Here is a 25731-nt window from a genome sequence, read left to right on the forward strand (position 1 = left end):
TCTGTTTCTAATTTAATCAAACCACCTAGAGGCCTCATTTTTTCCCATAAAATATGGAATTTGGAAGTAACGACTTCTAGGATACATCCTAGTTCTAAGATTCTGAGGCAATTAAATATTAAGGCAATGAAGGGGCTTTGGGATTACATATTAATTAATTCCTTTGTTTCTATTATATAGTTGATATTTAGGGCATATAGTGGTAAGCCAAACAGAAAAAAGTCCTTACCCTCTTGAGGTTTAAGCCCAGTGAGGAGATAGTCATTAAATAATCTCACTGATAAATCTTATAAAGTGTTAAATTCTACAAAAGTAACTGGTACTTTGAGAAAGTATAAGAAACAGATCTAATTTAGATATAAAAATTTATAGGTTGAAAATATTAAGCAGAGTCAGTGCATGAATGTAGTAGATACTTTTGGTTAACTTTACCATAGCCATAATACTAGTATAACTATATTTTTGAGAAAGTCAGAAAGATAATAAGTAATGTTTGCTGGAGAATTACAATAATAGCCCTCTCTAAAATTTACATTGAACACGTGATCCTATTATAGATTTGTATAAGTTCAAGATAAATTTCTGCTGAGTGTGGTGGCGCATGCCTATAATCCTGATGGTTTGGGAAGCTGAGGCAGGAGGATGGTGAATTCAAAGCCATCCTTAGCAACTTAGCAAGGTCCTCAGCAACTCAGTGAGACCCTATCTCTAAATAAAATATTAAAAAAGGGTTGGGATGTGGCTCAGTGGTTAAGTGCCCTGAGTTCAATCCCTGGTATCAAAATAAATAAATAAATAAATTTCTTCTTGGTTGGAGATGCATTGGCCAACCTGGCATAAGGCTAATGTTTAAATCTGTGTATATACTTTGCTTAAATATTTATTAAATACCTGCTCTGTATTGAGCCTAATATAGGTGCCTTACAGATATAACCATGTAGAAGAAAAGATAATATGTCCTCCAAAATAGTTATTAAAAAGGAGTCTCAGAAATCCTTCGTATTACTAGCAAAATACAAAATATTTCCAAAGCATCAGAGAACTACAAATTCTGTCCCATATTTGAAGTTTTCAGGATAGATTTAGAATGTACTTTTTCATGCATTCTACACAAATATCTAGTGAGGTTATCTCCTAAGAGTTAACATCTTTTTAGGTATCAGAAAAGCTCCAGATTGAAGAGTGCCAGCACCTACTTTAAAGGTGAGTTATTGAGAAGTAGGTAAATCTCCATGTGTCTTTCTTCATTTTGAATAAAGGCTTAACCTTCCATAAAAAAAAAAAAAATAAAAATTTTTAAAAGAGGTTAAGTCTCTTTTTTATGACCATGACCTCAGGAACCCCAATTTCAGCCTTGAAAAAGTCTCACACCCCCAAATAAAAGTATTAGTGGGGGCCGGGTTGTGGCTCAGTGGTAGAGCGCTTGCCTAGTATGTGTGAGGCACTGGGTTTGATCCCTGGCACCACATAAAAGTAAAAGCAAATAAAATAAAGGTATTGTGCCCATCTGCAACTAAAAAAAAAAAGTTTTTAAAGTATTAATGGCAAAATTATGTGGATGGTATGAGAATATTGCAGTGTCTTATTTAAACTAAACTTTTATGCTATTACACTGTTTGGATACCTGAATTTCTTACTTGCTTTTTTTAAAATAAAAGACATGATCTTGTTGTATTTCCCTGGCTGGCCTCAAACTCATGATCCTCCTTACTCAGCCTCCTGAATTGCTGGGACTATAAGGCAAGCACCACAGCACCCAGCAATTCTGGATTTTAATAGCACCTAAACTATTTGATTGAAGGCAGTTTACCAGTATTTGATTCCAAGAAAGGGATAGAGCTAAAACTACTTATGTAAAAATGGGATGATAAATGTTCTAAAAGCTTTCATTCCTCTACTGCCAACCTCATGTAAACAAATGTAAGTGTGAGAGCCCCAAATTCTTGACTCCTGACTTGGAGAATGAGTTTTTGTATTGCCAGAAAAACCACTAGGTGGCACTCTTCTAATGATCTATCTAGTCCATGTAAGATACTTTGCCTAACCAAAATTTGAGTTCTAACTAGCCACTTTAAATCTTCAGATATGAGAAATGAATGTATTAAAATATTTGTCAATAACCAAACAATTGGTATTCATATTCCGTACTTTATTTAGTTACAAAATACTCCATTTTATATGCATTTGCCTTTCTCATCAGTAAACAAGGTCTTCAGACTAGCCTAGCCTCCTTACCCTCCCTTTAAATCTTTTGTCAAGCTCTTGGTCTCTTCACTCTTATGACTCCATTTAGACTCATTCTTCCCCTTTCCCTACCCCCTGACAATTCTACCTACCCAATGTAGATGTTTTTTATATCTACATTGTAAATAATTCACATTCTCTACTTTACAATAAAAATTTCTTTCTGCCTAGTACAAATTTTTCAAGAACTTTTCACTGTGCATTTTACTTCAAGGTCAGAATAAATACTTGGGGCCTGACTTTTTAGCAGTCTTCCTCCCACAACCCTCCTAAACCAAAACTAGTACATCTTGTATAGCTACTAAGGTCAGAAAGGCCTGTTATCCTAATTAAAAAAAAAAAAATATATATATATATATATATATATATATATATACACACACACACACACATACACATATATATGTATATATATATATAAAATTTGTATTTTTGTCTACAGATATTCCTTTTTTAGTCTCCTAAAATTTCATAATATATTGCCAATTTGAAAGACACCTTTTTGTTAAAATCACAGCCCACACAGCATGAATTACTTTTTTTTAGAAAAATAAATTTGTTCTAATTAGTTATATACAACAAGAGAATGTATTTTGACACATTGTATACAAATGGAGCATAACTTCTCATTCCTCTGGCTGTATATGGTGCTGAGTCATACCAGTAGTGTAATACATGTATGTAAGGTAATAATGTCTGTCTCATTCCACAATCCATCCTTCCCATCCCCACTGCCCCACTCCTCCCCTCTGCACAATTCAGATTTCCTTCAATCTTCCCTACTAACTGTCCACTGTGGATCAGCATCTGCTTATCAGAGAGAACATTCAGCTTTTGTTTTTTTTGGAATTGGCTTATTTCACTTAGTATGATATTCTCTAGTTCCATCCATTTACTTGCAAATGCCATAATTTCATTCTTCTTTAAGGCTGAGTAATATTCCATTATGTATACATACCACATTTTCTTTATACATTCATCTGTTGAAGGGCATCTAGGTTGGTTCCATAGGTTTTTTTTAATTTTTTTTTTTTTTTAGTTTTGATGGACTTTATTGTCTTTATTTATTTTTTTATGTGGTGCTAAAGATCAAACCCAGTGCCTCACGCATGCTAGGCGAGCATGCTACCACTGAGCCACAACCCCAGTCCTGGTTCCATAGTTTAACTATTGTGAATTGAGCTGCTGTAAACATTGATGTGACTGAATTACTATAGTGTGCTGATTTTAAGTCCTTCGGGTATAAACCAAGGAGGGGGATAGCTGGGTCAAATGGTGGTTCCATTCCAAGTTTTCTGAGGAATCTCCATTCTGCTTTTTTTCCCCTTACTTTTTTTTTTAATTGTGTTTTCTAGAATACATGATAGTAGAACATGTTTTGGCATATTATACATACATGGAGTATAATTTATTTTGATTAAGATTCCATTCTTGTGGTTATACATAATGTGGAGATTCACTGGTGGTATATTCATATATAAACATAGGAAAGTTATAACCAATTTATTCTACTATCTTTTCCATTCCTACCTCCCTCCCTTCCCTTTATTTCCTTTTGTCTAATCCACTGAACTTCTGTTCTCCCCTCTGTTATGTGTTAGCATCCACATATCAGAGAGAACATCTGACTTTGTTTTTTTGGGATTGACTTATTTCACTTAGCATGATAGTCTCCAGATCCATCCATATAGCGGCAAAAGTCATAAAGTCATCCTTTTTATGGTTGAGTAATATACCATTGTGTATATATATCACATTTTCCTTGTCCATTAATCTATTGAAGGACACCTAGGTTAGTTCCATAGCTTAGCTATTGTGAACTGAGCTGCTATAAACATTGATGTGGATGCATCTCTGTAGTATGCTGATTTAAGACTTTTGGGAATACTATGAGGAGTGGGATAACTGAGTCAAATGGTGGTTCCATTTCAAGTTTTCAGAGGAATTTCCATACTGCTTTCCAGAGAGGTTGCATTAATTTGAAGTCCCACTAACAGTGTATGAGTGTACCTTTTTCCCCACATGCTTGTCAACATTTAACATTTTTTTCATATATTTGTTGACCATTCCTATTTCTTCTGTGAAGTGTCTGTTCAGTTCCTTAGCCTATTTATTGATTGGGTTGTTTGGCTTTTTTTTTTTTTTGGTGTTAAGTTTTTTCAATTCTTTATATATCCTGGAGATTAATGTTCTGTCTAAGGTGCAAGTGGCAAAGATTTTCTCCCATTCTGTAAGCTCTCTCTTCACCTCAACATTGTAAAAGTTTTATGTGATAAACCCAAGGTCAACATCATTCTAAATGGAGAAAAATTGAAAGCATTCCCTCTAAAAACTGGAACAAGATAAGGATGCCCTATTTCTCCACTTCTATTCAATATAGTCCTTCAAACGCTACCCAGAGCAAATAGATAGAAGAAAGAAACAAAGAGATACGAATAGGAAAAGAAGAACTCAAACTATCCCTGTTTGCAGATGACATGATTTATATTTAGAAGACCCAAAAAATTCCACCTGAAATGAATTACTTTTTCTTCTCAGTTTCATCTGCTTTGATTCTGTCTTCCTCCTACTTAGACTGACATAGCAGACTTTTATTCTATTACTTATCATAGATATTTCCAAGATCAGGCTTTTCTCTCTGGAATCTTTTTTTGGAGTACTTTTAGACATAGAATCATTTATTATTTCTAAGTTCCATATGGCAGAAAATAGTAGGAAATTAATTTATTATCAAGTTATTTTGTCTTTTTAAAAATGACCATATTGGAGGCAATAAAAATTTAGAAGAAAACAAAGATTCAGAATAGTCTGTTTAAAAATTTCTAAAGTAAATAAAATATTTTATTTAGGACCAGGATCAATTTATGTTTTTTAAAAAATATCCTTAAAGGCAAGGCTAAACTGTGAAGACAAGAGATACCATTTTAGGGAAGTAGGCATTATATTTTTAATTATATGATGGCCCAAAGGAGTAGAATAAGTAAACCCCAGGATATGACAAATCACATAAACAAAATGAGAATCTGAATGAACTAAGAAGGAATTTAAATAATAATTCAAAAGACTTCAAAAGTTAGTCAACAGTTCTTTAAAAATTTGACATGTACCTCAAGAATTACTGGGATCATTAGCCAAGTGTGATGGCATTTGCCTGTAATTCCACCTACTTGGGAGGAGAGACAGGAGGCTTGCAAGTTCAGGCCAACCTGGACATCTTGGTGAGACCCTGTTTCAAAATAAAAAGGACTGGGGATGTATTTCAGTGGTAGAGTATCCCCAGGTTTAATCCCCAGTATCTATCTCTCTCTCTCTCTCTCTCTCTCTCTCTCTCTCTCTCTCTCACACACACACACACACACACACACACACATCAACACCATTAAACAATGGCCTGGGACCATTAAACAATATTAGAAATGAATTCTTTATATCCCTGTTTATTCCTTTAGCACATACTTTGTTAAGATTTCCTGTAACCAGGCACAGGATATGAAAGGTAAAAACAAAACAAAAACAGCTCTACTTTCCAGGAAGTGGAAATTCTTCAATTTTTATTGAAGAATGCATTAGGAATGTTCTCACCCACACTGATTTATTCTGATATAAATACACTAAGTATGCACGAAATGTTCTAGGTTTGTACTATCCAATAGCCACATATGGCTATTAAATTTAAATTAATGGGCTGGGAATGTATTTCAGTGATGGAGTGCTTGCCTAGCATGTGCAAAGTCCTGAATTTGATCCCCAGCACTGAAAAAAAAAAGTGTGTATGTGTTTAAGTGACATAAAACTAAAAATTGTGTTCTGTGCAGTTATGGAATATTTCCATATGGCAGAAAGTGCTAGTGTTATTTTTTATCTAATCAGCAACCCAGATAGTATATTAATTACCAAGACTGAATGACATCCTCTTAGAATTTATTGCTTGCTCAGTTTTCTTTCATTCACTTGAGAAACTTTCATTAAATATTTCTTATTTAGGTCATAGAAATGAGAAATGGAAGTATAGTCCCTACCCTCAGGGAGTATGGTCTGTTGGGGAGACCCAGACAGTTATAAGCAACAAAAATGAGTGCTGAGGAAAGGTTTACACAGGAAGTTGCAATGGGAGCCCAGAGGAAGTATTTAGCCCAATCTGCAGGGATAATGGAATTCTTCCCATGAAAAGTGATGATTGAATTGGTGGATAAGTAAGAGTTATTATTTTGGTGAAAAAGAATAGAAAGACGCTCTAGGCAGAAGGATCAAAGGCAAAGACAGGAGACATAGACTGGTATGCAAGGAAGTACAGGTTAATTTGATATGAAAAGTTTAAGATGCCCCTAGAAAAGTGGTAAGACATGAGGCTAGAAAGATAGGCAAAGGACAGGTTATAAAGGACCTTAATCTTGTTATTTTATTGTGAAGGTGATGGTGAAACATTAAATGATATTACTTTGAAGTGCCTAAATCACATTTACATCTTACATAAATCACATTGGGAGAAGTGGATGAAGAGGTTGCACAGAGGAAATAGGGAGGCCAGATGGGAGTGTGCTTTTAATAATCCAACAAGATATGATGATAGCTTGAACTGAGGTAGAGACAGATATAGATTTAAGAGATTTTTAAAGGTAAGATTGAGTACACTTAAGTTTTAAAGTACTAAAGGAAAAGAATATGAAGCTGCTAATCAAACTGACTAGCATATTCTTACAAATGTCCTCTGTGTCAGGTGATTATCAGGTTGTTAAATTCCTATTCCTTAAAAATATTTGAGAAAAAGCCCTGAGAGTTATAAATCAGTGAGTTTCTCTGTATTAGTTAAGTTCTCATAAAAAATGAGATAAAAGATGAGAAACTAAATTCTTAATCAAGATCTGGATCAATGGATTGAATGCCAGGAGACCAGAATTAGCTATGTGATTCTGGGCAAGTCACTTTACTTTTCATTTAAAATGAAGGACTGGGTAACTTTTAAACTGAGCCCTCAGGGGACTGTTGGAGATATTTCCAAAGACAGGGATGTCACTTTTAGGTATAAGATTTTATGATCCATCATTTGTATGCCCTGTTTACTAAAGTATTATGATAAAATGATGTATAAATTTATGATGTTTTATAATTAAGCTCTTGGCTTTAATGCCAAGCCAATGGAGATTAAACTGTAACTTGTGTGTGTGTGTGTGTGTGTGTGTGTGTGTGTGTTGGCACTGGGGATTGAACTCAGGGCCTCATGCATGCTAGGCAAGTTCTCTTCCACTGAGCTACTTCCCTAGCACTTTTTTGGAGACAGATCTTCACTAAGTTATCCAGGCTGATCTCAAATTTATAGTCCTGCCTCAGCTTCCCAAGTAGCTGAGTGTATCTCAGCATGCCCAACGCCCTTGGAGGTGGATGGAATATTCTTAATGGTAATTCAGAGAGTTACAAAAAATCTAAATAATGTATTTTAAAAATAAGAGGTAAGAAAATATTATAGTACATTTTATAATTCTATACAAAATGCTGAAGATTAAAGAAAAATTTTACTTAAAGCAAAAATTATCATCTAAAAACAACAGCAACAACAAAAACTTTGTTTTTACTCCTTATTCCTCAAAGATGCCAGATAAATTAAATTGTGCTAAAGTTTCATCTACTGATTTTTAACTATTGATTTTGTGTCTTCCTAAACTATGCTTCACACAGAATCCATTAAATTTAAGATTTTTTTTTAATTCCAAGAACCATAAAGGCTGAAATTTTTAATGGCTTCTAACGTACTGGCTCAGTTAAATACAAAAAGGAAAATTCATAATGTTCTAAGAAAATTAGAATATTAATGTGGAGGGAGAATGAGTATAAACATTCTTAGCACAGAAACAAAAAGAATGAGGTCTTTTTTTTTTTTATGAACCCAGAGTGCTTTGTCTTCAAAATAACTACTATTGTTGAGATTATCTTTAGTTAAACTAAAGCTGTGTGCATAGTATTAAAATTTTTATTTTAAATGCAAAGAATTAAAGATATTTTGAATGTTTAAAATATTAAGATATCTTTTAGTTTTAAAGAAACAAGATTCCTTTATGAAAACAATTTATTAAAAGATGTGAGTATACATTCTTGAATCATGATTTTTCTGCTTTGGATATTTTACCTGTTGTCTGCATGTAAAGCTGACTTCTTATCTCGGTGTCTGCCTTTTATTGCTATTAGCTAGAGGTAAGATTTTTGTAGAGCCTATTGTATAACAAAGCAAATGTTTGGAATATGTTGACAGCCATGGAACTGGTATAGTTTCAAAATGTTTCTATAATCATTCACCTAAGGCTAAAAAGAGTCAAAAAATTTTGCCTTGATTGAAGTGTATTACAACTTTTGAACTGCATGTTGGATAACCCTGCTAAATTTATTGTGATTAAGGATTACAGTGATTAAATGGCAGATTAGAAGTTTAACATTATTAAAATATTTGTGGTAATGGGTGTGGAAAACATTCTCACGAGTAGAAATTTGAAGTTATAAATAGTTGAAATGGTTATGTGTAAATATTATAATATATGTGTAATGAGTAAAATTTAGCAGTTCAACTCATGTGTATTTTACAATCTTGTTTTAATTCCTTTTAATTTATTTTTATGTTTTTAATAGTGTTTGCCAGCTCTGAGCCTGTGCCAGGATTCCAGGGGGATACCTTACAACTAGCATTTATTGACCTCAGACAAGTAAGATATAATAATGTACTTCTCATTTACTACCTTTTATCTTATCTCATATCTTTTTTATTTTTAATGCTACATGAGTGCTTGTTTTCTTTGAAACAACCTTTTGAAAAATGCTTTCTTGATAGCCATGTATTTGGCATTTCTCTCTGAACCTATATTCATTCAATGTCTCAGTGTTATAGAGCATTCTCACAATTAATATTTAATTTAGTCATTATACCTGCAAAGCACAGGTATAATGTTTAGTGGCAATTGAAGTTTATTTATGCTTTGTTTAGTGACAGTTGAAGTTTATTTCTTAAGAATTTCATGGCCATATATTAAAATTGATGGTAGCAACATTAATTTCAGGACCCAAGTTAAATGTACATTATTACAACCTAAAAGTAACCCCTTGCTTAAAATTTTGCCAGTGGTGTAAAGAACGCCTTTTTTGTTTGTTTTTACAAACTTTATATATTTTCAGAAAGATGAAACTAATTTTCAGAAATTAATTAGAGGGCTGGGGGTGTCTCAGTGGTAGAGCACTCACTTAGCATGTACAAGGCCCTGGGTTTAATCCTCAGTCACACACACACACACACACCCACCCAATAAGCCAAGCACGGTGGTGCACACCTGTATCCCAGCAACTCCGGAGGCTGAGGCAGGAGGATTGCAAATTCAAAGTCAGCTTCAGCAACTTAGTGAGGCCCTTAGCAATTTAGCAAGACTCTGTCTCAAATAAAAAATGTGGGAATGTGGCTCAGTGGTTAAGCAAACCTGGATTCAATCCCTAGCACCAAAAATAATAATAATAAGAAGAAGAAGAAGAAGAAGAAGAAAAGAATATATAATAAAATATATATTATTATATAATAATGTTATTACTATTGTTACTAGATATTTGCATAATTCTTTTTTGATCATAATACTCTAAGTTTAATAACAAGTGTGAAAATCTTTTTTTTCTGCTTCCTTTCATTTTACAACTCTGACATTTCTGCTTTGTTGTTTTATTTTTTTCTCTTTTTCCATCTTCCATATTTTTCATTTTATATCTTTCTTCCTCTTTCCTCCTTCTCCCCTTTTCTTTTTTTTTTTCCTTAATTCTATGGTTAAGGAGGTTAATAGAGCTGGGGAATCACAAGGGTGTGCATAAGGGGATGATCTGAGTTCAAGGGTTCAGGAGTGCTTGGCAAGAACCATATGGAGACTGAATTAAAACAAAGGCATTGTGTTATCAGTCTCCTAATGATGCCCATTCCCTTTGGGGGATGAATATGACTGGGGTGCAGCTCTATAGATATGACACACTCTACCATAATGATATTTGCAGATGGCCAGTTTGAGCAGTTAAGGAACTTTGATTTCAGTAAATATTTGAGGATAGATCTATTTTTGCTCTAATTCCCAACTGGTGTTTAATAAGTACTTATCAATGGCTATATATACATTGTTTAGAGAGGAGATGTGGTTGAAATAGACAGAAGAGTAATAGAGATAGTTTCATCCTTGTGGAGCTTAAAAATTCTTTATAGAAGTAAAATACCCACAAACTGGGTAGGAATCCTTATGAGACAATTAGACATGTGGAATTAAGTGGTATATCTTTAAGTCAGGTTTAGAAGGAAACTGAAACGGCCATTTCTGTCCCCATATTATGTCTGTATAGCACTAAACATTTTTGTTTGCTCAGTGCTCAGATATTATGTCAAACTAAGAATACTCTTTATGAATGGCTTAGATCTATAGATGATTGACATTGCTAAGTTGGGAAAATTATTAGGAAATAAAGGAAATGGACTCTCCACTTCCATTTCAGTTTAACAGAAGAGATTTCTTTCTACTGGCAGTAAGTCATTTTCCTGTAGAAGAAGTTCTCTGTTGCAGTTCTGTTTCCCTGAACAAAATGATCTAATATAGAAAACTGTTTTCTTTAGCAAGTTGGAAATAGGTTTCATTGTATTTTTGTTTTCCAAGTAGGTTATGCAGCTTACCTGGGGTAAGTTTTCCTGTTGCAAGAACATAGTATGTTCTCTAACCCCAAAGGACAACTTTAAGAGGGGATGATTTGAGGATAAGTTCCATAATACACAAAGAATTTGCAAAAAAAAAAATTGAAAACTATTACATGATATTTTGTGTTATATGAATTTAGGTGGTATTAACTAGTTTTAATGATATTAACTAGTTCTTAATCTCATTGTAGGATTGTGAGTAGGGCCATGGGCTTATGAAACTTGAAGAATTCTGTTCCTAGTAAGCTGGGGTTATAACTCAGTGACCCTGGGTTCTATCCTCCTGCCCTGGGGAAAAAATAAAAAAGTAAAAATGATTCCATTCCATGATTTGTCCGGATAGATAGTTGGTTCGATTTAGATTAAAAACTCTGATTCAGCTAGGTGTGGTGGCGCATGCCTGTAATCCCAGTGGCTTGAGAGGTTGAGACAGGAGGATCATGAGTTCAAAGCCAGCCTCAGCAATTTATTGAGGTCCTAAGCATCTCAGTGAGACCCTGTCTCGAAATAAAATACATAAAAAGGGCTGGGGTTGTGGCTCAGTGGTTAAATGCCCCTGGATTCACTCCCCAGCCAAAACAAATAAACATCAACAACAACAAAACACCCTCTGATTCAGTTACTTTCTTTCTTCAAAGACCATTGATATCTGATAGCATGAAAGTCCTTTTTACAAGAATATAACTCCCTAGGGAATTGTCACTAAGGCATACTTTTAAATATTAATAATATCTCAAGTCATTTTGGTTGATTTACTTTTCAGGTATGTATACTTAGAAGACATTAAGTCCTGGTTGGCTTTTCCTTATCAGTGTAATTTGTTTAATAGACTTAACTGAATTAAAAAATTTTACTATGTAAATATTAAACACAATTCTGCAGTATGGTAGTAAATATGTAGTATTATAGACCAGTGAATAGAAAATTGGACTTTTATTGGCACATTATAATCATATATAATGATGGGATTTGTTGTTACATATTTGTAGATGAATATATATAGCAATAATAATTGGTATCATTTATATCATTCCCCAATATTTCTCCTTTCTCTTACCTCCTCTCTTCTCCGGACCCTTTCCTCTATTCTATTGGTCTCTCTGATTTTCATGAGAATTCTTCTAGTTTTAAAAGGGCATAAAATATTTTTCCTTGATTATTGTTTTATAATATTATTTTTAGTTGTAGATGAACACAATACCTTTATTTTTATTTGTTTATTTTTATGTGGTGTTGAGGATCAAACCCAGTACTAGGTGAGTACTCTACCACTAAGCCACAACCTCAGCCCTTCTCTGATTATTAATGTTAAAATCTGGTCATATTCTATTCTACTTTTATATTCTAAAATGGTTAGTAATTCTTGTTCTTAGCTATTTGATCACTGTAGCATAACTTAATCATAACTTATGATTTCAGTAGTTAATCTATTTAAAATGGTATTTTCAGCTATATTTGCTTTTTAAATCAATTTATAAACAAGTGGCAAAATGCCAAGTATGAGAATAGGCCAAAAAATAAAACTAAACTTGAAAACAAAAGCCTCACATGAGAATATACAAGTTTTTTTTTTTGCATCAGATGTTAGTGATTATTTAAATAAGAATGCCCTAAAATTTCAATAATGCTTTTTTTCTGGGTTCATAAAGATATTTAAGGCATAGTGTTTTTACACTTTTATGAAATAGTATATCACTAAACATAAAGGGGTGCTAATACCTTTATTTACATTTTAGTTCAGTTTCTGCACTTTTCCTTCTTTTTTTTCTAGCCTGTGATCCATTTCTGTCTTAATAGGGCAGCTGACAGTTCTTTTCAAGTATACTTAGAAAGGCAAAAGAGCCCTTTTCATAGTACTTCTAAGAGGTCATGCTTCTGTTTTTTAGTTTGAATTTGATACTGCTTCATGAATTGCTGGGTATGAAAGATTAGGAAGTAGGTCCAGTGGTCAAATTTTACCTGCCCACCCGGACTTTGCCCTGAGGTCAAACTCCTGATATTTGCTCTACTGAATAGAGGAGTTGATGACAAGTATGAGCTAATACAAGAGGAAAGCTAGAACCGTATCAAAGCTGAAGGCAAGAGAATTGGGACTCAATGAGAGACTGTAGCTAAAAGATGGATCATCAGGATTGCCCTGGTCTAAAGAAAAGGAAATAGCTGACCTGTGAGTGAAAAGACTTTATCATCCTGCCAATCACATACTTGCTAATGGAAGCCAGTTATCTCAACAACATCTTACGAGCTACTGCCCCAATAGGCAATGTGGAGGATTAGTGCTACTGGTACTATAGTATGTGAATATGCTGCCTCAATTTAAATATGCTGTTAGATCATGATTTGCCTGTAAAACCTGTCATCCTCCCACCCACCCCTTTGAAGTTTAGTCACTAAATATGTTAATATAATATAATATAATAAATATAATATATTTTAATATATTATTTCTGGGTTTTTTTTTTCCTTTTACAAAGCCCATCTATTTTGTTAAACTTGTTATATATCTTTTAGGTGGACTTCAATGAATATGTGAAATTCTTTTTAACAATATATGAAAATCTTAAATTTTTGAGATTTTCTGTATGCAGTATTCAGTGATAATTTTTATAACTCATTCTTATACAATATAAATATTTCACTGGAAAATGAAGTATTCCATAGGTAACTAAAGATTATTTTCTAATCACCAAAACTTTTTAAATATAATTATTTTGATAGAAAACATATATATATATATATATATATATATATATATATATATATATATATATATTATATATATATATATAAACTTTATAGCTTCTTAGTAGCATAATTACACAGTAGATTGAGCATTTATGGCTTCACCAAGTCTAGTACTAAATCCTATTTAACTGATCCTATTTCACTTTATGATAAATTATTTAGACTGGTGAGATGTTGTTTCACTTGATAGTGTCTTGAGCATCTTTTGGACAATATGAATATATTGAGGTAATCTGATGATAAAGCAGTAATGTGGGTTGTAGATAATAAAATAATCTCATGCCCCAAAGAATGTTGGCTAATGGATCATTATCACCCTAGAACAGTATTTCTAAAAGTGTCTTTCTGGGACTGCTGATTTCTCAAGGTAAGAAAAGTTAAAAAAAAAAAAAATTCCAGGCTGGAAACTCAGGTAGAACACTTGCCTAGCATGTGTCAGCCCTGGGTTTCATCCCCAGCATCTCAACAAAAGGAAAAGGAAAGAAAAGTTTTCTAAATCAAATGTTTGGGAAGTATTTTCTATTCTAATCCCTCCCCTTTTAGAGACTCATCATGTTCATTAGAATTTTAAAACACATTCTTCAGTAACTTAGCATTTCCCAAACTCTTCACTAACCTTTCTCCTGACTCATTTTAGGATGTGGTACATAAAACATCCTTTGGGAAATGCTGCTTTGGGACAACTCTGGTAGCACTCTATAGGTGATTATCTTTGACAGTTGGGATCAACATATGTTTAAATTATTAGCTTAAATAAAGACAAAAATATGAATTATATGTGTAGATTATATAGAGCTAGGAGAGTTACCTAAGATGATAGAAGACAGAATCAAAGTGTTCTCAATAGGCTTGAGAAATGAGCCAAAAGTAACCAACTTAAATTTAGTAAGGAATATATTATATGCTGTAGTTAACTTTTTTTAACTGAAAAATTTATACGACGTACTGAGGAAATTTGACCTGTAGAAAAAGATCTGGTAGTTTTAGCTAACCTCCAAATTATGTGATGAGAATTCTTAGATTGCATTCATAAAATAGTGTGGCATTTGGGTCAGACTACAGTGATTGAAGCTATTAAGACTGTGCCTCAAGGGCTGTGGTTGTGGCTCAGCAGTAGAGTGCTCATCTAGTACATGTGTGTGGCCCTGGGTTCGATCCTCAGCACCACATAAAAATAAATAAATAAAATAAAAGTATTGCGTCAAACTACAACTAACAAAATATACATTTAAAAAAAAAAAGACTGTGCCTCAAATATTGCTTGATGACGTAGGCACTCACAAATGGCAGAGCTCCTGGTATACCTTTACAAGGTTTGTAAGGGATCAGATACTTGTCATGAAGAACATTTTTAAAACTCTTGGAATATGTAGTTCAAAGCCTTAGAGGTATACCTTTGTAATAGAAAATCAAATGTGTGGTTCTGTTGAGCCTAGGGTAAGTAAAGTATACCATTTTCTTTCAAATACAAGTCTCTAAGCCATAAATATTATCATTTTCCTTATCCTTTGTGAGATTAAGTCCTGTTTTCAGGTATTTGATTTGGGGCAAACTATGGAAAAGAGGACTTGATCATTCCTCTCAATTACATATAGAGAATTTGAAAGTACTGTCACCATACGATGCCTCTTTCCAGTCTTGATTGTCCTTCCTCTCAAAGGATAACCATTGTCATGATTTCTTTTCTTTTTTTTTTAAAGAGAGAGGTAAGAGAGAGAGAGAGAGAGAGAGAGAGAGAGAGAGAGAGAGAGAGAGAGAATTTTTAATATTTATTTTTTAGTTTTTGGCGGACACAACATCTTTGTTTGTATGTGGTGCTGAAGATCGAACCCGGGCCGCACGCATGCCAGGCAGCGCGCTACCGCTTGAGCCACATCCCCAGCCCCTGTCATGATTTCTAACACCATAAATTTAGCCTGATTTTGAACTTCGTAGGCATGCAGTATTTTTTTAAATATTTATTTTTGAGTTTTAGGTGGACACAACATCTTTATTTTATTTTATTTTTTAAAGTGGTGCTGAGCCATGCACAAAAGTTGACTCAAAATGGATCAAGGAGCTTGATATCAAATCAGAGACTCTGCACCTGATAGAAGAAAAAGTTGGCTCCGATCTACATATTGTGGGGTCGGGCTCCAAATTCCTTAATAGGACACCCATAGCACAAGAGTTAAAAACAAGAATCAACAAATGGGACTTACTCAAACTAAAAAGTTTTTTCTCAGCAAGAGAAACAATAAGAGAGGTAAATAGGGAACCTACATCCTGGGAACAAATCTTTACTCCTCACACTTCAGATAGAGCCCTAATATACAGAGTATACAAAGAACTCAAAAAATTAAGCAATAAGAAAACAAATAACCCAATCAACAAATGGGCCAAGGACCTGAACAGACACTTCTCAGAGGAGGATATACAATCAATCAACAAGTACATGAAAAAATGTTCACCATCTCTAGCAGTCAGAGAAATGCAAATCAAAACCACCCTAAGATACCATCTCACTCCAGTAAGATTGGCAGCCATTATGAAGTCAAACAACAACAAGTGCTGGCGAGGATGTGGGGAAAAGGGTACACTTGTACATTGCTGGTGGGACTTCAAATTGTTGCGGCCAGTTTGGAAAGCAGTATGGAGATTCCTGGGAAAGCTGGGAATGGAACCACCATTTGACCCAGCTATTGCCCTTCTCGGACTATTCCCTGAAGACCTTAAAAGAGCGTACTATAGGGATACTGCTACATCGATGTTCATAGCAGCACAATTCACAATAGCTAGACTGTGGAACCAACTTAGATGCCCTTCAATAGATGAATGAATTAAAAAAATGTGGCATTTATACACAATGGAGTATTACGCAGCACTAAAAAATGACAAAATCATGGAATTTGCAGGGAAATGGATGCATTAGAGCAGATTATGCTAAGTGAAGCTAGCCAATCCCTAAAAAACAAATGCCAAATGTCTTCTTTGATATAAGGAGAGCAACTAAAAACAGAGCAGGGAGGAAGAGCATGAGAAAAAGATTAACATTAAACAGGGACGAGAGGTGGGAGGGAAAGGGAGAGAGAAGGGAAATTGCATGGAAATAAAAGGAGACCCTCTTTGTTATACAAAATTACATATAAGAGGATGTGAGGGGAAAGGGAAAAAAATCAAGGGAGAGAAATGAATTACAGTAGATGGGGTAGAGAGAGAAGATGGGAGGGGAGGGGAGGGGGGATAGTAGAGGATAGGAAAGATAGCAGAATACAATAGTCACTAGTATGGCAATATGTAAAAACGTGGATGTGTAACTGAATTCCCATTCTGCAATCTGTATATAGGGTAAAAATGGGAGTTCATAACCCACTTGAATCAAATGTATGAAATATGATGTATCAAGAGCTTTGTAATGTTTTGAACAACCAATAAAATAAAATTAAAAAAAAAAAATAAAATGGTGCTGAGGACCCAACCCAGTGCCTCATGTGTGCCAGATGAGGACCCTACCACTTGAGCCACATCCCCCATTCCTACATGCAGTATTTTTGATTCTGCCCCTTTTTTTTGCTCCATATTATGCTTGTGAAATATGTCCATATTGTTGTCTTTATCTGTGGCTCATTCATTCTCTCTGCTAAGTAGACAGCCCTTGTACAAATATGCTATAATTTATTTATACATTCTCCTGTTGGTAGACATATTAATTGATTCCAGATTTGCTATTATAAATAGTGCTAACATGAACATTCAATTTTATGTCTTCTGATGAACATATGCATACATTTCTGTTGCGGCATTATATTGAGGAATTGCTGAATCATATGTTGTACACATGTGATATTTTAATAAATACTGTGAAGCAGTTTTCCACAAAATTGTGCTAGTTTACCTTTCAGGCAGTGGTGTAATTGTTGTACCTCCTTTTCATCTTTTGGCATTGTCTGTTTCTTCATTTTTAGCCACTCTAGTAGTTGTATAGTAATTCTACATTATTGTTTCAATATATATATCTTGATGGCTAATAAAATTGAACTCCTTATTATATATATGTTAGCCATGAATATCCTCTTTTATGGATAATCTATCCAGATTTTGGCCTTTTTTTCTATTTTGTTGTCTACTTCTTACTGATGTATAGAAATTCTTTATATATTCTGAGTATGAATCCTTTGTCTGATATATGTATTGGAGACATTTTCTCCTGCTCTGTTGCTTGTCTTTCCGCTGTTCAATGTCTTTTGAGGAAGTCTTTTTGTTGTTGTTGTTGTTGTTGTTATCAGGAATTGAACCCAGGGCCACTCAACTATTGAGCTACTGAGCAACATTCCAAGCTTTTTTTATTTTGAGACAGGGTCTAAGTTGCTTAGGGCCTCACTAAGTTGCTGAGTCTGGCTTTGAACTTGTGATCCTCCTGCCTCAGCCTCCTGAGCTGCTGGGTTACAGATGTGTGCCACTGTGCCTGGTTTCCCTTCACAGCCCCATGCTTGGGATTAAACACAAACTTCATGCATGCCAGGCAAGCATTTTGGCATTGAGCTATATCCACTGCCTTTGATGAAATACTTTTAATGAAATCAAGTCTATCATTTCCCTGCTTATGTTAGTTCTTTTAATGTTGTGTTTAAGAAATCCTTTCCTGCCACTGATATGGCAAGAATGGCAAGTTTGAGGCTAGCTTGGGCAACTTAATATAAAGATATTTTCTTCTAAAAATTTTATTGTTTTTATCTTTCATATTTAAGTTCACAATCTATCTGGAATTGATTTTTATATATGATGTGGAGTATAGGTTGATGACTCATTTTGTTCTACACAGTTATTCAATTGACTCAGCACCATTTATTAAAGAGAATTGAATCTCAAAGCATTTTAATGTAAACTAATTATAAAACATAACACTGTGACATGTGCATAACATATAAGTGACATGTGCATGTAATATCAAGTAAAACGTTTTTTGTTGTCTTTTTCTAACTTTTTTCTAATTTCATGTTTTGTTCCATCCTCAGAAGCAATTAGTTGATTGCAGTTTTGATAGGGTTTTGTTTTGTTTTTTGTTTTTGTTTTTCCTGAGGCAGGGTCTTGATAAGTGTCCAGGCTGGACTCTAACTTGGCAACCTTCCTGCTTCAGATCCTGAGTGATTGGGGTTACAGGTGTGCTCCACTATTTCCAGCAGTTTGGGGATTTTGAACACCACCCTAACTATCCTCTTATCACATCAAAGTTATTAAAGTAAAGCAATTCTAGAGTAAGTATTTATAACAATATAGGCAGTATGTTTTCTAAAAAGAGAAAAAACTAAAGTACAAACTTATGAGGACAAGATTTATGCTTTTTGTTCATTGCTATTTATCTATGGCCCAGCACAACTCCTATCACATAGTAAACAGTCAATAAATGTTGAATAAGTGAATGTAAACCTTTTAGCTCTATTTAAAACCACTTTTGGAGAAAGTTGGATTTTTTTTTTGGCTAAGAATTGAGGTATTACACATAAGTTACTGTTCCATACAAACAAATGTTCCTTAAAAGAACTATTTTTATATCCTATTTTTGGTGAGAGTGTTTCTAAAGTAAGACTTATTCTCAAATTAAAGTAACATATAAATATATTTTGATTTATCTTGATTGGCATTAGGAATCCTAAAACAGTCATGTTATTTCTAAGAAATGTCATCATCTTCCCAGAACCAACTGCTTCTTCTTTAATGGGTAAAAAAGTATTTTGTCTGGGTATGATAGTGCACACTCAGGTACAATCCTAGGTACATGAGAGGCTGAAGCAGAAGAATGGCAAGTTTGAGGCTAGCTTGGGCAACTTAATATAGAAGCTGTCTCAAAATAAAAATAAAAAGGGCTGGAGGTGTAGCTCAATGGTAGAGTGCCCCTGGGTTCAATCTTCAGGACTGCAAAAAGAAACAAAACAAAAAATTTATGGGCAGATGAATTATAAAAATTTGCACAAAAGCAATGTCTACCTTAATTAAGTGATCAGCAGTGATTGAATATAAAGCAGCATTTCTCAAACCATTACTGGAACAGTGAGTCATGAAGAAAGTAAACTGTGATCAAGTAAATGGGGAAAATTCCATATATTGTTTTCCTCTTGTAAATTCTGAATTTTATTTGCAAATTAAAGGCTTCAATGGTAAAAGTATATTCCCCCCACCACCACCAAACTTGTTTGGATGCTGAATACTTTGTACAAACAAAAATTTTTTCATCCTACAAAGCAATGTTTTGTGGCATAGTTTAAAAACAGATTTGTTTGGACCACTAGTAAATTAACTTGTGGGTCCCTAGAACTATCAGATTAAAACAGAGCATTATAATAGCAAATAGATTAAACTTTAAAGTAAATAGGTAAAGTTTAAATATTAAAATGTAAATAATAAAAAGTAAGAAATTTACATTTTAATTCTTTTAAAAATAATTCAAACTTCCTTTTTTAAGCATTCAGTTGATTTTATGAAAGATGATAATTACTGGAGGATTATTGATACTTAAGTACAGTAAACCCAGCCAGTCAGTCACACAGAATAACTTGTTTTTAAGAAGCATGAAATGGTAACATAGGATGGCTTGTGAAAAATGAAAAGATTTAAGTGGGAAATTAAAATACCAGCTCATGGGCTGGGGATGTGGCTCAAGCGGTAGCGCGCTCGCTTGGCATGCGTGTGGCCCCGGTTCGATCCTCAGCACCACATACAAACAAAGATGTGTATGCCGAAAACTAAAAAAATAAATAAATATTAAAAAAATTCTCTCTCTCTCTTAAAAAAAAAAAAAGAACAATAAAACGAAGTTATTTGTAAAAAAAAAAAAATGCCAGCTCATATAAAGTTCAAATGTGAACAGTTGTCAGATTCCTTAGTGAATTATCAAGGTATTATTGTTGAGCCACATTATTCATACTCAGAAAGAATATACTCATTATTGGGATTTTTTTCCTTACTAATATACTTCATATATTATAAATGAGATGGAAAATTTTTGAATAATAGATATTTTGACAAAATTATTAAGTTTTATATTTTTCTGCTTGTTGTAAATAGGTCTTATTGTAGTAAAGAGGAAATACAGTAAAAGTTACATTTTTCAGGATAGTTGTACCTTTCCTTAAGACAGAATATCTAATACTTGTCAAAATAAAATTCTTAAAACAAAGCCAAAAATTCCAGAAAGAAAATAGTATTACTATTCAGTAATATTTAAAAATATTATGGAGAAAAGATTTAAGTCCTTTAGAATTTATAGAAGTGTCTTTGCCCAGTTGACTTACTTTATTTACATGTTAACTGTAAGCACCTACAAATGCAAAAAGAGAAAAGTACAGAAACAAAAGTGACTTTGTTCAGATGATCTCTTTTACCTGATATCAAGTCCTCCTTGCCAGCTAGGAGACGAGTTCTGTACTTAAATGTTGTTCTTTCCTGCCACTACCTCTTTGATCTGACATAGTTTTTAAAATAATACTTTTTTGAAAGTAATTTTATGACCCTGCACATGCATCTTTTTATTAATAGTACTCAGGGAAGAGCCTCTGCCTCTGGGAGAGTTCATAGACTATTCTGAATGTAAGCCAATTCTTTGTACTTTTTGTTTTTGTTGCTGGGGATTGAACCCAGGGCCTCCCTACCACTGAGCTGGCTACATGACCACTCTCTGTGTTTTTGTTGTTTAACTTTATCAACCCCTACAACTCACTTGTTCTTATCTATATCCTAAGCCAGTACAATCTTGTTTAATTAGAGTAAGAGTATAGTCTTTGCCATTTTTAAAAGAGGCAGTCCATAATACAGATTTTATTACCTGTGTCATAACACATACACCATTTTTTTTCATGTTAAATTACAAATCTTGGCTTCTCAGTACACTACAAAAGGACTAAGTAACCATCAATCATGGACTTTACCTATGTGAGGTTAGGTTCTATCACCTTACAGAGAAATCTGTTAGGAACAATATGCAAATTTTTATTGATATTTTCCCCCTCTTACCCTTCATCTCTATGGACAGGAATTGGTTATAGTGTAGACTGCATTGCACAAAGGCCCTTACTAAGGCTTTTAGATCACAGGTTCTAATCTAGAATCATGGGTTGTTATTAGGAGGTACATGCAGCTTTTGTTATTGTATATATTTTTCTGAGAAGAAAGCTCAATGTTTTCATCTCAAAAGTAGTACATAAGACCTAAAAATGATCAACTATCTACCATTGACTACTCTAAGGGAAATGGAAAGCTGTTCAGATTAAGCCATATCACTGGAATCTGTTTCTTTTTTAGGTGTTTCTTCATGTGTTTAATAAATGTTTGCACACTTGTTCTGGGCACTATTCTAAGTGCTGAGAGTACAGTGGTGAATAAGATAGGCAAGATCCTCTCCTCATTTTTGTAATCTCATTTTTTTGGAAGGATATCCCCAATAGATAATGAGAATTTCAAATAATTTTAGATGGAACTTTAAATAAATAGCTTTTAGATGGTATGAGAAATAACTTTTAGATGGTAAGAGAAAAATAAAACAGTGAGTTTGATAATAACTGGAGGTGAAGTAGGCAACTTCAGATTTTTGGCCAGGAATACCTCTTTAAGGAGGTGACACTAGAGAAGATATCTGAATAAAATTGGAAGATACAGGGAAATAGCGTTCCTGACAGAGGAAATAGAAAATATGAAGTCCTAAGATGGGTCAAAGAACATAAAGGGCAATGGTATGGCTGTAATTTTTAGTGAACCAGGGGAAAAGAGGTGTACATGAGATGAGGAAAATTATCAGGGCCAAATTAAGTAGGACCTTGAGGGTCTTATTAAGGAGTTTAGATGGTAAGTATGTTGGGAAATCATTGAAGGGTTTGATTTGATTTACATTTTGAAATGTAAATGCAGTGGCACTTGCTTGTAATCTCAGCAACTCTGGAGGCTGAGGCAGGAGGATCAAAAGTTCAAGTCCAGTCTCAGTGATTTTTCAAGGCCCTGTCTCAAAGTTAAGGCCCTGTGGCTTAGTGGTAGAAGCTCCTGAATTGGATCCCTAGTTACCCCACCACACACACAAAAAAAAAAAAAAGAAAAGAAAAAAATTATTTGCTTTAAAGAGAATAGATTTTTTAAAAGGACAAAATCAGAATCAGGAGAACCAGTCAGAAAACTGTTTTGGTAATCTAAGCTATAGATGATTGAATTGATATTACTTAATCACTGATGATATGCTTCACTATTTCATAATGGTGTCATCATGTGGACTCGGTTCTGTTTTTAGTGTTAGAGATAGTTGAAATTATCCTCAGCAATTTGGTTCAAGAATACTGTAAATTATATAATTAATTATATTTTCATCTTTATTTTGGAGCTAGAAAATGCAGGTGTACAGGATAGCATCACCTGCATTCCATATACTAACTTCCTCTTCACTCCTCCTCTTACTTCTCTTGGTCCTGGCTGTTCTCACTTATTGAGTTGTATTTATTTTGCGTGTAGTTTTGTAAGTTGCCATAAAGCCCTTTTGGAACAATGTAGTGTGTTAATAAATTAAACATTTGCTAATGGAGTCCCAAAACTGGCAGTAGTAAAAGCATTAAATGTGGATGGATTTTCCTTTATTTGCTTGTTCACTTACTATTTCATTTATTAAACAAATGTTTATTCAGTATCTCTCATAGTCCAGCATTGGGAAAACACATGTGAATGGTAACAATATAAATAAGAGCCAGACTATTTAAGGTATGAGTTAGCTGATATCAATGAAGATAAAGTTATCTTATTGAAAGGATAGAAATGAGAGAGTATAAAAAGAAAGCTACTGAAGTATCTGAGTGGTGCAATAACAAGAATACTATTAAGAAGGAAATTGGAGACAGGGTGGAATCCTGCTTCTCTTAATAACCATTGCATGACCTTGGGAAACTTTCCTGGACTATTTCAACTTTATATTTTAATAATTTAATGAAATCTATAAGAAAAAAGTATTGTACAGTTTATTTCTAGGAAAGATCTTTTTCCTGGCATGCTTAGTCTTCATTGCTGAAGTTAGTGAATTGTTTGACATTTACATTAAAGAGGCCGATAGTGGATGGAGTCAGCAATTACCATCTATCTGTACTTAGCATATTTCATCAGGGCAGTGGCAAGGCTAGTGTGCCAGGTCTACATTGTGGTGAACTATTAGGAGCTGACATTTTCATTCACCAATATTGCTTAAAAAAAGAAGGAACATGGGCACCTACCTCCTTGTTCTTATTATCCCCATCAACTGCTTTCTTCCATCCTTTTATACATAGTCTGAAAATTCCTTTCTTCCATGCCCAAATAATTATAAATTTTAGGAAATAAGTTCTGATGTACATCACCATGGAAAAACAGGAGAACCTTAAAAATTTGCAGGGCTCAAACTGCATTTGTCTAAAAATGAACAACGTCAGCTTCTATCTCTAAGAACAGGAACAAGCCTTGGAAGTTATGAAGGAATTGTTTGGCCAGAATTCTTGCCATGGAGACTGGGTGTCTGCCAGGACTTTACTTTGAAATTTTTGTCTTCTGTTTCTAGTCTTAAGGCATCATAACATACAATTCTTTTGTCCAGTTTATTCTTTTATAATGAAGAAGTCACTTTTAAATAACAATTATTTCCACTATAATTAAGCAAATCTTCTTTTGTTTGTATTATATTTGTTACCATATTGTATACACACCCCGCTTGCTTAAACTTGCCCATGTGACTACTCCACAGGAACTTTCTTTAGAAGTTTTAAAGCCTTTGACTTCTTAAAGTATTAATGGGATTTGCCAAAGTTGTAGTATCCGAATGCTTGACTAGATACAGTAGCAGGACAACAAGCTTGTTCACACAGCTCCTCCAGCAGGCATTTTTTTCTTTAGACTATTTTACTTCATTTGAAGTACCAAAGAATTAAAGGAAAATGTATTTGAGTTTATTCCTGAATGTAACAAGACCAGACATCTCACATAGTTTACCGTAAGGTCCAAATATTAGAAAAGTATGCTTGCCCTTTGGGAGAGCTTAGGTTATAAAGGATTAGTTGAACTTAAATGGCTTTTGCCTTTTTCTTCTTTGTGTTCCAGTGTCATAATTCTGAAAGTTTACAGTTCGTGTTTTAATATGTTGGTGATTTGTACTCTTATCTTCAGTTATCAATACAAATTTTGATTTGGGGGTTTTACTGTTACTTTAAGAATAAAGTTTGAGCTGTTTAATACTTTTGAAAATTACTCTCTCAAATAATTTTTGAAAACAAAAACTTGAAGTAAACATACACTTTAATAACTACAAAAACAACATGAAATAATACATGCTTACTGTTTGGTTGGTTTTTGTTATTTATTTTTTCTTTATTTTTTTATTGGTTGTTCAAAACATTACAAAGCTCTTGACATATCATATTTCATACATTAGATTCAAGTGGGTTATGAACTCCCATTTTTACCCCAAGTTGGGGTTTTTTTTTTGTGTGTGTATGTATGTGTGTGTATGTGTCGGGGGTGGGGGGTACTAGGGATTAAACCCAGGGCCTCACACATACTAGGCAAACTTCTATCACTAAGCTGCATCACCAGCTCTTTTTTTTTTTTAATGAGATAAAAGCTTACCAAGTTGGCCAGCATAAGGTCTTACTAAATTGCTCAGGCTGGCCTCTTACTAGCTATCTCCCTACCCTAGCCTCTCAACTAGCTGGGATTACAGATGTCCATAATCCATCACTGTGCTGAGTTTTGTTGATTTTTAGTTTCTTTCTCTCTTGTGTGCATACTCTTTGTTTTTGTTTTTTTGTTTGTTTTTTGCAGTGTTGAGGATTGAACCAAGGACTTGGAGCACAAGACAGGCTCTTTACCACTGAGCTGCATCCCCAGCCCTCAGATTTTTTTTAAATTAGGTATATATGACAGAAGAATGCATTTTGATTCATTACACAATTGCAGCACAATTTTACATTTCTATGGACGTACATGATGTAGCATTGCACCATATGTGCAGTAATACATGTACCTAGGTAATGATATCCATCTCATTTCATCATCTTTCCCACCCCCATTCCCCCTTTAAATGTTTT

General features: G+C 34.0%; 1 protein-coding gene across 5 annotated transcripts in view; it reads left to right on the forward strand.

Moving 5' to 3' along the window:
- Exoc6 (exocyst complex component 6) overlaps nucleotides 1-25731 on the forward strand; it is a 196491-nt gene that overhangs the window by 153552 nt on the left and 17208 nt on the right. For 4 of the 5 annotated variants that reach the window (XM_046450218.2, XM_046450219.2, XM_058581091.1 and 1 more), the window contains one exon: nucleotides 8860-8933. In XM_046450218.2, coding sequence (XP_046306174.1) covers nucleotides 8860-8933 — 74 coding nt within the window. Of the gene's footprint in view, nucleotides 1-1156; nucleotides 1204-8859; nucleotides 8934-25731 lie in introns of those variants that run through there. The other variant, XM_058581092.1, reaches the window with a different exon arrangement.

The sequence above is a fragment of the Marmota monax genome, unplaced genomic scaffold (assembly GCF_021218885.2).
Source record: "Marmota monax isolate L192 unplaced genomic scaffold, Marmota_monax_Labrador192_F-V1.1 WCK01_AAM20220418_F8-fsc00004, whole genome shotgun sequence".
Classification (NCBI taxonomy): domain Eukaryota; kingdom Metazoa; phylum Chordata; class Mammalia; order Rodentia; family Sciuridae; genus Marmota; species Marmota monax.